General features: G+C 39.7%; 1 protein-coding gene across 1 annotated transcript in view; it reads left to right on the forward strand.

The window, feature by feature from the left end:
• The window catches only part of LOC132870704 (NACHT, LRR and PYD domains-containing protein 12-like), a 76,692-nt gene that overhangs the window by 33,519 nt on the left and 28,034 nt on the right, over window positions 1-15,139 (forward strand). Inside the window, exons 8-9 of the mRNA XM_060904503.1 lie at window positions 4,129-4,323; window positions 14,026-14,220. Coding sequence (XP_060760486.1) covers window positions 4,129-4,323; window positions 14,026-14,220 — 390 coding nt within the window. The remainder of the gene's footprint in view (window positions 1-4,128; window positions 4,324-14,025; window positions 14,221-15,139) is intronic.

The following is a 15,139-nucleotide window of genomic DNA, read 5'->3' on the forward strand; positions in this document are numbered from 1 at the left end:
TTAAACACAATAAGTTGATCAGCAGAGCTGGTGGGGTCGTGCATGTACAGATACAAATAATTACAAATACAAAAGACTAAAATAGACACAATCTTAAAAAAAAGCTGAAAATCTGTTGATTATCTTCACATTAAGTTAATTAACAGTATGCATAACTATTTAGTTTTTTTTTTTTCTTTTTTATCAGACATCTAATTTTTGGGTTTGTTTACCTGACATGTTTCGACGTGCAACTGTCGTCTTCCTCAGAGTGTCACCGGATGTTATTGGTGACGCATCTTTTATCAGCTGATGTTTCCGAAGGCGTGGCCTTCCTGTCTGGATTGACAGGTCGGTCACGCCTTCTACTGTCTGTTCGTCCCCTGCAAGATGGCACTCCAGGTATGGGAGAGCATGTATGCTCCCTCATCCCGGTTGATGGTCCTCGGGCTTCGCTTACGTATCTCCATAGCCTCCCTGATCCAGCGCTGATGTTTGTTATCTTCTGTGCGGATGACTCTGGCATTCCCCCAGTCCATAATATGATTTTCCCTTTTGCAATGATCTGTTATAGCTGACTTATAATTTTCCTGTTGTGCCTTTTCTTTTATTGTTCGGGTTTGTCTTGTAGCTGTCTCCTTTTCGCACTCTTTCTTATGTTCATTTTTTCTTGTGTTGAAACTCCTTCCTGTCTCCCCAATGTAAGTTTTATTGCATAATTGACATGGAATCTCATATATGGTGTTGCATCTGTTGTCCGGATGTATTCTGTCTTTGGGATGAACCAGGATCTGACGGAGTGTTGTGTGTGGTTGTGTGTGTCAAACCACACACAACACTCCGTCAGATCCTGGTTCATCCCAAAGACAGAATACATCCGGACAACAGATGCAACACCATATATGAGATTCCATGTCAATTATGCAATAAAACTTACATTGGGGAGACAGGAAGGAGTTTCAACACAAGAAAAAATGAACATAAGAAAGAGTGCGAAAAGGAGACAGCTACAAGACAAACCTGAACAATAAAAGAAAAGGCACAACAGGAAAATTATAAGTCAGCTATAACAGATCATTGCAAAAGGGAAAATCATATTATGGACTGGGGGAATGCCAGAGTCATCCGCACAGAAGATAATAAACATCAGCGCTGGATCAGGGAGGCCATGGAGATCCGTAAGCGAAGCCCGAGGACCATCAACCGAGATGAGGGAGCATATATGCTCTCCCATACCTGGAGTGCCATCTTGCAGGGGACGAACTGACAGTAGAAGGCGTGACCGACCTGTCAATCCAGACAGGAAGGCCACGCCTTCGGAAACATCAGCTGATAAAAGATGCGTCACCAATAACATCCGGTGACACTCTGAGGAAGACGACAGTTGCACGTCGAAACATGTCAGGTAAACAAACCCAAAAATTAGATGTCTGATAAAAAAGAAAAAAAAAAAAACTATATTTAATATAAGACATAATGAACGTAATCGAAAGGAAAAAAATGCATAACTATTGTCTTTGTATTTAGTTATGGCTACAATATGATCACAATTTATTCTACTAATGTCAAATTTAGGTGGTAAATTTTTCTTTCAGAGGAAAAATCCTTCGGAGTGTTTTCTAGATCCACTTCTTTTGAGTGTACTTCTTGGTTTTAATAACCTGCTTGTTTGCTGAACACAAACATGGCAAGAAGTTCTTGTGCGAATGGATCAGACTCCACTTTTGGATCATTAACCCCTTCTGACTGAGAATGACCTGCATCCATATAGCTTTAAACACAAGACCTACAATCTAAAAATTTGTTTTTATTGCATTTATTTAAATTCCCATCTGTAACAGGGAGTGATGTTGCATCCCATGCATACACTTTACAGTAGATTATTAGATTCTAATAGAATAGATGATCCAGAATAATTGGAGATCTTTTTTAATGGGCCCCGACTCGGTACAAGTATGAATAGGTGGGCTTTAAAGCAGAAAAGGTTGAGAACCCCTGCTCTACAGGGCCTGGATCTTGATGCGTTTAATGCTGAGAGGGCAGGCCACCTATGGTGGACGAAGGGACGGCGTGAACGGCGCCCACAATTTGCAGAGGCTGCACAGGAAGCTGATGTAGACGAGGACAGGTTGTTTAATTTCCTCCTGAATGCAACGGCAGACTGAATGATAAGACAGTACTGCAGTACACACTCCTGTTTTATAATGTTTTTAGTTTTATAATTCATCTTTGCAATATTGCGAGTCATTGTGAGGCAAGACAAAGTGTTTTGTGTCGGAAACTCGATATAAAAAGACGTATTATATACTCGTACCATACGTAAGTCTTACATATATGTCATCTCATTATCTCTAGCCACTTTATCCTGTTCTACAGGGTCGCAGACAAGCTGGAGCCTATCCCAGCTGACTACGGGCAAAAGGCGGGGTACACCCTGGACAAGTCGCCAGGTCATCACAGGGCTGACACATAGACACAGGCAACCATTCACACTCACATTCACACCTACGGTCAATTTAGAGTCACCAGTTAACCTAACCTGCATGTCTTTGGACTGTGGGGGAAACCGGAGCACCCGGAGGAAACCCACGCGGACACGGGCAGAACATGCAAACTCCACACAGAAAGGCCCTCGCCGGCCCCGGGGCTTGAACCCGGACCTTCTTGCTGTGAGGCGACAGCGCTAACCACTACACCACCGTGCCGCCCCTCTTACATGTATGATATTGATTTATGTTTCATGTTTTCAGGGTTTGTCTTGTTCTTCTGTTGCAGACATAAATGTTTTTAAAAATAATTTTTTAAATGTTCCTTTGTCTAAATAACTCAATTATACCCCTAGAAAACATATCAGTGTTGCCTTGAACCGTGGACTTGACAACTTGCTGAAATACCACAAAATTTTAGGGCAAAAGGAAATTCAAAGGGGACAAAAATGTTTTGAAGCCATTTGCCCTGCAGGGAAAAAGGTGACAAAAGTTAATGTTGAGGCCTGTTATGACCTGATAAATGGTTTTATTCAAATCGTGAAAACAGACTTTCACAGAGAACTCATTACAAACACCATTCTTATTTACTTTTATAACATCATAATATAAATTTATTACATTATTTTGTTTTAATATCCTGATATAATTTATAAATTGTAATTTTTTTTCCTGTTGACCTTCACAGCTTTTGTTCTTTTCCCTGCTGTAGCTCTGTGATTTATTGATTTCAGGTCAGACAGGGAGAGACAACACACAGAGTGTAAGGGGAAGAACATGTCCAGTCTGTAAATCACTGGCACCAGGAACAAATAAGGACAGACATCCCAAGTCTCCCGGAAGTTCCGGGAGTCTCCCGCATATTGATAGCGGCTCCCTGATGCCCGCAAATTGGAGAATATCTCCTGGAATCTAGAGCAAGCGCGTGCACGCGAAACATTAATGTCTGCATCACGCATATGATGGAGTGCGCGAGGGAGACTGCGCGTGTGCCTGTTCATGTAGTGCATGCTCGACAAAGAGCATCCTGATTGGCCTACAGACATCCAAACTCATTTCAGGGAGGTGTCGTGACACCCCCCCCCCCCGCCCCCCCCCCCCCCGATGGGGGGGGAAAAGTCATGCGTCACGGCACCTCCCTGAAATGAGTTTCTGCAGGTTGGGTTGTCTGCAAGGAGCACCTGGCAACACACACACACACACACAGTTAGCCAAGTAGCTCATCATGAGTAGCTCCATAAAACTCCTTCAGCACTGGGCTGTGATCATTTCAGTCGCTCACTAATTAGAGAACAAATCAAATGTCTGATCTGTTCAGATAAATATGACTCTGCCTCGAACTCTGCCTGCTTCATCTAAACCTGACTTTTGAAACTCTTTTCCTTTCTCCTCTTATAAATATTTTAGATCAGACTCTTATTTCCCGATTTGGTGATCAGATTTGATGTTGCGTGTTTATCCCATGTGTCAGTGATGACGTGTGCAGCAGAAAACTCAAATCCGAACAGCTCGAACTGTGAATTACTGTTACAGCATTTCAGTGTGTTGTCGACTCGGAGTTTTTACTTTTGTCATTTATGAAAATGAAATGGTGCAGTGAAAGATTTTAGGACCTGTTTGATCATTTGTGTGAGTTTATTATGTATTATTTTATTTCCTTCAGGATCAGTTGTGATACGATTAAAGGGAGAAGCGCTGAAGCTCTGGTCTCAGTGCTCAACTCAGAAACCTCCAGTCTGAGAGAACTGCATCTGACTGTGAAGACACTGGATCTGTCTCGGAATAAACTAGAAGACACAGGAGTGACGCGTCTCTGTGCTCTACTGGAGAATCCTCACTGTAAAGTGGAGACACTGAGGTAAGATCATCTCTCTGAGAGTCACAATAACTCACTAAAGCAGCAGTTAATAGTTGTGTACAGTGTTGTTTATCAATTAAAATTTTCTGTAAAAGTAAAACATGCAGAACAAATATATTAGTCATGAAGTGATCGTTTGTCCTCAGAATCACTTTTACTTTAAAGAAATAATTAAATCTATTTACAATTAAATATGTGATCATTAAAAATCCAGTCAAGCAGAGATAAATTCTACAAAACCTGACTCTTCACTTAAACCTTTAAATTATTGACTTTTTGCTGAATCATTTGCACCTCGAGTAAACTTAATGTCAGTAACAGTGGTAATGTTTGAGTAATTATTAATAATAGCTTGTGATTGGTGAAGAGAATAGAGACAGTCCAGCACAAGAGACATCTTCACAACAAATTGTGTCACATTCATCTCATTATCTTAGGCAGAGCAGTGGGTTTAAAAACAGGCTGATGAATATATGGACGAGTTGAATGAGGACTTATTGTTGAGTCTCTAAAATAGTCATTGAATTAAGTGACTTTTGTAGGTAAAATTAGGTGTTTAACAACCTCTTAAAAATACACCAGAATGCAGGAAATGGCATCTAATTAATTAAAAATTTTCTGAGGGACGACCCCCAGACCCCCTGCCAGTGCCCCCCCCCACCCCCACCCACACACACACACACACACATTAAAAATGTTTCTGACACCCTTGAGTATAATTGTCATATTTAAGAAGATTAGCGATCAGGGCAGTATGCAGTTTTGTTGTTTTGGAAGCTCTCCTAATAACCCTGGTAAGTCATTCCACACCCTTACTCCTGCTCTAGAAAATGCATTACATTGCATTTCTGGTCTAGATTTTTTTTGTAAAAGTTCTTGGAAGTCGAAGCCCGAGTACTGTATGAATGGATGCTGCTGGTATCAATAAAAAGATATAATATGTTGGTTGGGGCAACCCATTTCGAATGTCATGCGTTTGGCAACATACGGATTCACAGAATAGGAATTTTACAGACATTAATATCAGCATCAACAAAAAGTGGCACCGCATGCTCATTTCTTTTTGCAAAAGACATGAAGCGCAGGGCATGTTTTTGTAGGATCAAAATCTAATTTAAGTAACATTTACTGGCAAGACCCCGCACTGTAACAGCATAAGATATGTATGGAAAGATCAGAAACTTATAAATTTGACGTGGTGTCTTAAAAGGTACAAAGTGCCTCAGTTTAGCAGTCATTCCGACAGTTTTACTTATCTTAACAGTTATATGTTCAATATGGTATTTAAAGGTAAGATTACTCTCGATTAAGGTTCCAAGATATTTAACATCATCTTTGCACTCGAGGTTGGGAGGTTTGCCTTTTCCATGATCCATTTATCCATTATCTGTAGCCGCTTTATCCTGTTCTACAGGGTCGCAGGCAAGCTGGAGCCTATCCCAGCTGACTATGGGCGAGAGGCAGGGTACACCCTGGACAAGTCACTAGGTCATCACAGGGCTGACACATAGACACATACAACCATTCACACTCACATTCACACCTACGGTCAATTTAGAGTCACCAGTTAACCTAACCTGCATGTCTTTGAACTGTGGGGGAAACCGGAGCACCCGGAGGAAACCCACGCGGACACGGGGAGAACATGCAAACTCCACACAGAAAGGCCCCTGTTGGCCACTGGGCTCAAACCTGGACCTTCTTGCTGTGAGGCAACAGTGCTAACCATTACACCACCGTGCCACCCCTTTTTATGCCTCCGCCACCGTAAGGTGCAGGAGGCATTATGTTTTCGGGTTGTCTATCTGTCCGTGCGTGTGTCCATCCCGAAACCTTGTGAACGTGATATCTCAAAGGCTAATGAAAGGAATTTCACCAAACTTTCACTATTTGTGCGCTTTGGGACAAACATGAACTGATTAGATTTTGAGATCAAAAGGTCTAAGGTCAAGGTCACTGTGAGGTCAAATGTCTGTCTGAGAACATTGTGAACACAATATCTCCAAGGCTAATGAAAGGAATTTCACCAAACTTTTACCATTTGTGCATTTGGGAACAAAAATGCACTGATTAGATTTTGAGATCAAAAGGTCTAAGGTCAAGGTCACTGTGAGGTCAAATGTCTGTCCACAAACCTTGTGAACACGATATCTCCAGGGCTAATACAAGTAATTTCACCAGGTCAAGATTACTGTGTGGTCCAATGTCCATCCCCAAATCACAACTTAATAAGGCATGTAGTCTACTGGACAGAGGCATCCCCATCGACGCCGTTGGCGTCGAGTTCTATCTAGTTCATTATCATAGATTGATATTTTACAGATCCTGCCATCTCAAACTTTGAAGTTGTGTGTTTCAGCAGTACCCTGGTGAAAAAACTCACAGGATCTTTCAGGATCCATGAGGATTGTCAAAGACCTGCCAAAGATTGATTGATTGATTGATTGATTGATTGATTGATTGATTGATTGATTCCGAACAGGGGCGGCACGGTGGTGTAGTGGTTAGCGCTGTCGCCTCACAGCAAGAAGGTCCTGGGTTCGAGCCCCAGGGCCGGCGAGGGCCTTTCTGTGTGGAGTTTGCATGTTCTCCCCGTGTCCGCGTGGGTTTCCTCCGGGTGCTCCGGTTTCCCCCACAGTCCAAAGACATGCAGGTTAGGTTAACTGGTGACTCTAAATTGACCGTAGGTGTGAATGTGAGTGTGAATGGTTGTCTGTGTCTATGTGTCAGCCCTGTGATGACCTGGCGACTTGTCCAGGGTGTACCCCGCCTTTCGCCCGTAGTCAGCTGGGATAGGCTCCAGCTTGCCTGCGACCCTGTAGAAGGATAAAGCGGCTAGAGATAATGAGATGAGATGAGATTCCGAACAGTAAAGAAGATATAAAAACAAACAAAAAACCAAAAACTAAAAATAAAAAATGCAATCATCAAAACATCGTCATAAACAGAATAGCGTAGCCACAAGGCAATAAAATAATAATGTTCGGAAAGGATTAGGAAGAAGTAAAAAACTTATCAAATCCTAACCCTCTATACCACCGTTAATCAAACGTCACTTTCCACCATAATAAACTATATATACAAAAGAAAGCAAAATCAACAAAAAAAAACATTCCGACATACCAACATGGTATAATATCGCCCAAATCAAATCATATATATAAAAATACTTATGCATATATACACACATACAATACATATATACAGTACATACATATACACCTACCTATAACCATACACATCCATACGTACACAGACGCCCATATCATAATTATGCATATTATGCTTATATATATACAATTATGCACTTTACATATATACAAAAAATACTCACTTTTTATATAATATATCCGAATGTACCCATACCCACATATATACACTTATATTATCAATAGAATGTTATTGTAATTCCTCCTCCCTATACCACATAAAGATCTGTTCCTTATATATTTTTTTTAACTGGTTTATCATTGTACATTTCATGAGCTCCACATTCAAACTGTTCCATAGCTTTACTCCACAAATAGAGATAGTGAACATTTTTAACGTTGTCCTAGCACTGCGAATTTTAAATTTCAATTTCCCCCTAAAATTATAGCCCCCCTCTCTATCCGAGAACATTGTTTGGATATTCCTTGGTACTTTATAATTCCTAACTTTGTACATTACTAAGGCAGTTTTATATTGTATAATATCCCTGACTTTTAAACATTTTGAATTTAAGAATAGTGAATTAGTATGATCTCGGTAACCAGCACTATGAATTATTCTTATAGCTCTTTTTTGAAGTATAGTTATTGCATGAAGTGAACATTTCCCCACACCACTGAGCAGTAATTTAAGTACGGTAAAACCAGGGAACAGTAAAGAATGCGGAGTGAATTATAGTCCAGGACATGCTTAGCTTTACTCAACACAGATATGCTTCTTGATAGTTTCATTAGTATGTATTTTATATGTGATTTCCAATTAATTCTATCATCTATTATTACCCCAAGAAATTTATTATTAGAAACTTTCAATATCAACACCATCTACCTGTACATTTATTGCCCTATTTATTTTATAATTATTAAATAACATGATTTTTGTTTTAGACAGATTTAATGATAATTTATTTCGATCAAACCAACTTTTTAACCTGCACAATTCTGAAGAGATTGTTTTCTAACTCATGTAAATTTGTTCCAGAACAAAACATATTTGTGTCATCTGCAAATAATACCATCTTAAATATCTTTGATACATTGTACATATAATTTATATAAAGAATAAACAGTTTACGACCCAATACTGAACTCTGAGGGACACCACAATCAATATTCAAATGAGTTGAGACAGAGTCACCCAACTTTCACAAATTGTGTCCTGTTGCTCAAATAACTTTTTATCCAGTTTAATACAACTCCCCTTATCCCATATTGTTCCAGCTTCTTAATTAATATATCATGATTAATAGTATCAAAAGCTTTTTGAAGATCAATAAATATCCCAGCGACATGTTTCTTATCTATAGAGTTACTGATTTCTTCAGTTGATTCCATTAGTGCCATCTCTGTTGATCTATTTGCTCTAAATCCATATTGACTATCACTGAGTAGTTTGTATTTTTCAGTGAATTTATCTAATGTTATTGAATAGTTTTTCAAGAATTTTGGAGAATTGAGGAAGTAAAGAAACAGGTCTGTAATTTGTGAAGTTGCGTTTTTCCCCAGATTTATACAATCGAATTACTTTTGCTATTTTCATATTGCTTGGAAATGTACCGGTTTGAAATGACAAGTTACAGATGTATGTTAATGGTTTAGAAATCCCCCAAATAATAGTTAACCCCGCCGACAGTAGTCGATGGGGTTATTATTAACCCCGCCGACAGTAGTCGGAGGGGTTATTATTTTCACCTGCGTCAGTCTGTGTGTGTGTGTATCTGTCTGTCTGTCTGTCTGTGTGTCTGCAAGATATCTCAAGAACCAATGGATCGATTTGGACCAAATTTTGTACATGTGTTGCCAATCACCCAGGAAGGAAACCATTAAATTTTGGAGGTCAAAGGTCAAGGTCATGGCAGAACTTCGAAATTTTCGCCCAATGTATTTTAATAGGGAAAAGGCGGGGTTTGCACTCGTTAGAGTGTCCCTGTCTAGTTTTCACTAGTTTCATATCAATATCATTACAATCTGTGGATATTTTATTACTACATTTATTAACTATATCAATAATTTCCTTCTCATCTACTGGTGTAAGAAACATAGAACAAGAATTCCTCTTTATAATATTATCTATACAATCATCATTTGTTACTGGATCAGAGATATTGCAATCCTGAAATGAGTGTCCTTTGTTGTTAAGATGAATGTAGACAGCAGAGTCCTGGCCTGAGGAACTGGCTCTCCTGTGTTGAGCCATGCGCCTGTGAAGCGGTTGTTTTGTTTCTCCAGTATACGAGTCTGTGCATTCCTCACTGCACTGAATTGCATACACTACGTTGTCCTGTTTGTGTCTAGTTATTCTGTCCTTAGGGTGGACCAGTTTCTGCTTCAGGGTGTTACTGCATCTGAAATGTACTGGAATGTTGTTTGTAAAAGATCCTCCTGAGTTTCTCAGATAGACCCAAAATGTAGGGAATGACAATGTTCTTGCGTTTGTTCCTGTTATCCTCCTTGTCCATTATGTTCCTTTTCTTGCTCTTGAAGAGGCCAGGACTCTGCTGTCTACCTTCAACTTAACACTACCTTCATCTTAACAACAGAGGACACTCATTTCAGGATTGCAATGTACGCATTTTAGCCAGAGAGGATCGTTGGTATGAGCAAGAAGTTAAAGAAGCCATTTTTGTCAACCTGGAACAGCCTTCACTGACTGAACAGAGGTGGGGGTCTAAGACATCATTTATCAGCCACCTACAATGCAGTCCTTGGCACACTTCCCAGACAACTGAATCATAGTTAGTAGAGGGGATGGTTAGGAAACCCGGCAAACTTCAAAGGGATAACTCTGTTATGGTTTAGGCTTGATCACGTCACCCTGAGAGTGCACACTAGCAGAGTTAGTAGAGGGGAGAACCGAGAAAGTAGTATTTCAAGTGAGCGATATTTTCCTAGATTTCTTTACTTTAGCAAGACTTTATTTAAGTTTCCAGAAATGCCAGGCCGAAATTGTGCAGTTTTTGGTTGTGGTTCTTGCAGAAGAACCAAAGGAATCGGCATTTTTAAGCTGCCGTTGGTGAGCGATGAAGCTCATAAGAAATGGCGAGAGGAATGGGTTGGTGAGCTAAAGAAGACAAGAGAAGTAGACCAAGATTTTAGAGAACAGATAAAAAGGGATACAGTCTACAACTGTGAGAAGCATTTTGCACCTGAAGATGTCAAAATATGTCAGTATTCAGTTATTGTTTGTTATTGATCAGTGAGTCTCCGCGCACCGGTTTGTGACTGTACAACGCTAAGCTTTAGTTGAGCTTCCCTTTACTTTAATTTTTTCTTTCTTTTGAACTATGTTTTCTCAAAATATTCCTTTGTCTTAATTGTTTTTTTCTTTTGCTTTTTTGTAGTTCACTCCGAAAAACTAACAAAAAAGAAACCCATATTTGGCACTGTGCCTAAGCTGAAAATGCCTAAGAGAAGCCATGAAACCTCTAACAAGCCTCTACTAACTATGTCTGGTCTGGTATTTTTCCCCACAATCATTACAAAGTATTTCTGTCGATTGAACCTGCCAAACAAGAGAGACCAATGCATTAAAGCATGGCCATAACAAAACAACGAAAGATGTTCAAACAAAGTTTCTGATCTAAAACTACATGAAAACGAGAGTTCGGGTGCAAATGTTTAAAAAAAAAACCCTTGATCTTAGGCATGAACTTGTATTTTTGGTTGATATCTAGACCACAAGAGATCAAGTTCAAGTTTAGTCTGGGCAGTCGCGTGGCTCAACTTTCACGCAAATTCACAAATTTCATACTCACATCAACTGAGGTCGTAAAGTGCTCCTCTATTTCTTCATTTTCCAATAAAATATCTAAGATAGCATCAAAATCATCCCCAAACAAGAAGGAGTCGTCAGATCTGTCCGCCATATTTGTTGTTGCCAGGTTAAAGTGTGCGCTCTCGTGATGACGTCATGGTACAGTTCAACCTCAAATACGAAACAATAGGACAGTCCTTTGAAGTTTGCCGGGTTTCCTAACCATCCCCTCTATTAACTATGACTGAATGCACACCAAAACCCAGCTGTTTTCAGTGTCTCACAGGAGAACAGAGAGAATCAGCATTCCACTGATCACCCTAACGGGCAATACATTGATCACCCTAACGACTCTCGAGGCCGTTCACTACCAGCCCCCAGTGACCCACACCAACAGGATGACTCAACGACACCTTAGATGAGCTTTTCATCCATGAGAGGATGAATACCTGAGGCTCCCTACTAGTCAGACAGAATTGAAGAAGCCTTTTGGATGAGAGGTGAAACGTCTTCAAGAATCTTCAAGCAAGTCCAGTTGCTCTCTTTTGCCACCCACAGTTTACTATGACCTGGATGACTGAGAATCTTCACAGATATCAGTGTGACATTACGATATCCATACGTCATTCCATAACACATTGAAATATATATTCAGAATGTTTTCATATATTTATTTAATAATTAACTCGATGTACTTGCAATGTACAAGAAAAATAATTGAACACCAGCAGCAGATTCATCACCAGTTTCCCCCATTGACTGTGAGTCCCTCAGAGGCGCAGCGCAGTCTGTGGATTCAGCTGTGAGGGAGACGCTCTTTGTTTTGAACGAGTGGTCCGGGTCTCTCGTAAATTCCGAGCAAACTAAAGGACTACTTGTGTGACGATGTTGTTCAGGAAAACCACGTTACCTCCTAAGAACCATGCTTGACGGTGGATCTTAGGAGGTAATTAAAGACACTCTTGGCTGAAAGAGGCTTTCAGGAAACCCACCCCTGTTCAAAAAAAATGCAGCAAGCACTTTGAACTTGATCAGAGGCGGAGTTTACTGTGATTTGGTTTTCTCCTGTCACGAACACAGCGTATGGCCTCGCATTTTAGAAAAGAAATGAAAATTCATCAGCTGATATGAAAGCTGTTTCAGAGTAACGAGTAACAGGAACCTTCAGAGAAATGTCCTGGAGTCAAGAGTCCAATATTTGTCCTTCAAATGTAGTGGAGTAAAAGTCATAATTTTCCAAAAAATTAACACTCGAGTAAAGGATAGATACGAAAAACTTCCTTAAATTCAGAACTCCAGTAAATGGACTTCGTTCCTGTCCACCCCTGTTTTGGGATGTTTTGAGTTTCAGGTGATCCAGAGTGTGTTCATACAAATAGATCAGTAGATAAATGAGGGGATAACAGTTGCATGTAGAATTGAATAATACTGAAGGGCAGCGATTAAACATGTGGAAACCAGTTGATGTCATTGAAGGAGAAAAATGTTTGTGTCGAATGATGTCATTTTGTCCCAAGAAGTATCGAAGCTGTGAGCTGAAGATGTAAGTGACAGCCAACTAACTCGACTTACAAACAACACATTTCCAAAAATTAATGCAAATAATCAAACACAACTTTTACTTGTAGTTTATTTTCAATATTTACAAATTACACCTCTATTACAGGCTCCAGTGTCCAATAAACATGGAGATTTTTTTTCTGTGCAAAACCTTCGCTGTGTTTAGTTTGAAAATCTTTTTTTCTTCACATTAAATTTGTGTTATTAGTGAAATGTAATGACGCAGACACTGGGCCAATAGAACTGTGTGGAGTTTGCAGTAATACAGAATTATAATTAAAATCTTTACTGTTATTATGACCTGATAAAAGCTTTTATTCAAGTGGAAAAACAGACTTTCACAGAGAACTCATCAGACACACCATTCTTATTTACTTTTATTACATCATAATATCTCATCATAATATAAATTAATATAAATATATTACATGCTAATTATTCTTTTGTTCTTCTAATATGCTGACATCTTTTATAAATTGTAACTTTTTTGTCCTTCACAGCTTTTGTTCTTTTCCCTGCTGTAGCTCTGTGATTTATTGATTTCCGGTCAGACAGGGAGAGACAACACACAGAGTGTAAGGGGAAGAACATGTCCAGTCTGTAACTCACTGGCACCAGGAACAAATAAGGAGCACCTGGCAACACAAACACACACACACACACACACACACACACACTCTCTCTCTCTCTCTCTCTCTCTCTCTCTCTCTCTCTCTCTCTCTGTTAGCCAAGTAGCTCATCATGAATATCTCCATAAAACTCCTTCAGCACTGGGCTGTGATCATTTCAGTCGCTCACTAATTAGAGAACAAATCAAATGTCTGATCTGTTCAGATAAATATGACTCTGCCTTGAACTCTGCCTGCTTCAGCTAAACCTGACTTTTGAAACTCTTTTCCTTTCACCTCTTATAAATATTTGAGATCAGACTCTTATTTCCCGATTTGGTGATTAGATTTGATGTTGCGTGTTTATCCCATGTGTCAGTGATGACGTGTGCAGCAGAAAACTCAAATCTGAACAGCTCGAACTGTGAATTACTGTTACAGCATTTCAGTGTGTTGCCAACTCGGAGTTTTTACTTTTGTCATTTATGAAAATGAAATGGTGCAGTGAAAGATTTGAGGACCTGTTTGATCATTTGTGTGAGTTTATTATGTATTATTTTATTTCCTTCAGGATCAGTTGTGATACAATTAAAGGGGGAAGCGCTGAAGCTCTGGTCTCAGTGCTCAACTCAGAAACCTCCAGTCTGAGAGAACTGCATCTGACTGTGAAGACACTGGATCTGACTGGGAATAAACTAGAAGACTCAGGAGTGAAGCGTCTCTGTGCTCTACTGGAGAATCCTCACTGTAAAGTGGAGACACTGAGGTAAGATCATCTCTCTGAGAGTCACAATAACTCACTAAAGCAGCAGTTAATAGTTGTATTCAGTGTTGTTTATCAATTAAAATTTTCTGTAAAAGTAAAACATGCAGAACAAATATATTAGTCATGAAGTGATCATTTTTCCTCAGAGTCACTTTTATGTGAAAGAAATAATTAAAATTACTTTACAATTAAATATGTGATCATTAAAAATCCAGTCAAGCAGAGATAAATTCTCCAAAACCTGACTCTTCACTTAAACCTTTAAATTATTGACTTTTTGCTGAATCATTTGCACCTCGAGTAAACTTAATGTCAGTAACAGTGGGAATGTTTGAGTCATTATTAATAATAGCTTGTGATTGGTGAAGAGAATAGAGACAGTCCAACATGAGAGACATCATCTTCACAACCACTATTACACCAAGATGAAAATCTGTTGATGAAGTGTGCGTCATTGTGTCTCTGCAGGTTGTGGGGTTGTGGTGTCTCAGATGAAGGCTGTGCTGCTCTGAGTTCAGCTCTGAGATCAAACCCCTCATACCTGAGAGTACTGGATCTGAATGATAATAATCTGGGAGACTCAGGAGTGAAGCGTCTCTGTGCTGGACTGGAGAATCCTCACTGTAAACTGGAGACACTGAGGTAAGATCATCTCTCTGAGAGTCACAATAACTCACTAAAGCAGCAGTTAATAGTTGTATACAGTGTTATTTATCAATTAAAATTTTCTGTAAAAATAAACATGCGGGCGGCACGGTGGTGTAGTGGTTAGCACTGTCGCCTCACAGCAAGAAGGTTCTGGGTTCGAACGCAGTTGCTGACGAGGGCCTTTCTGTGTGGAGTTTGCATGTTCTCCCCGTGTCTGTGTGGGTTTCCTCCGGGTGTTCTGGTTTCCCCCACAGTCCAAAGACATGCAGGT

This window comes from Neoarius graeffei, chromosome 22 (genome assembly GCF_027579695.1).
Source record: "Neoarius graeffei isolate fNeoGra1 chromosome 22, fNeoGra1.pri, whole genome shotgun sequence".
Taxonomy (NCBI): domain Eukaryota; kingdom Metazoa; phylum Chordata; class Actinopteri; order Siluriformes; family Ariidae; genus Neoarius; species Neoarius graeffei.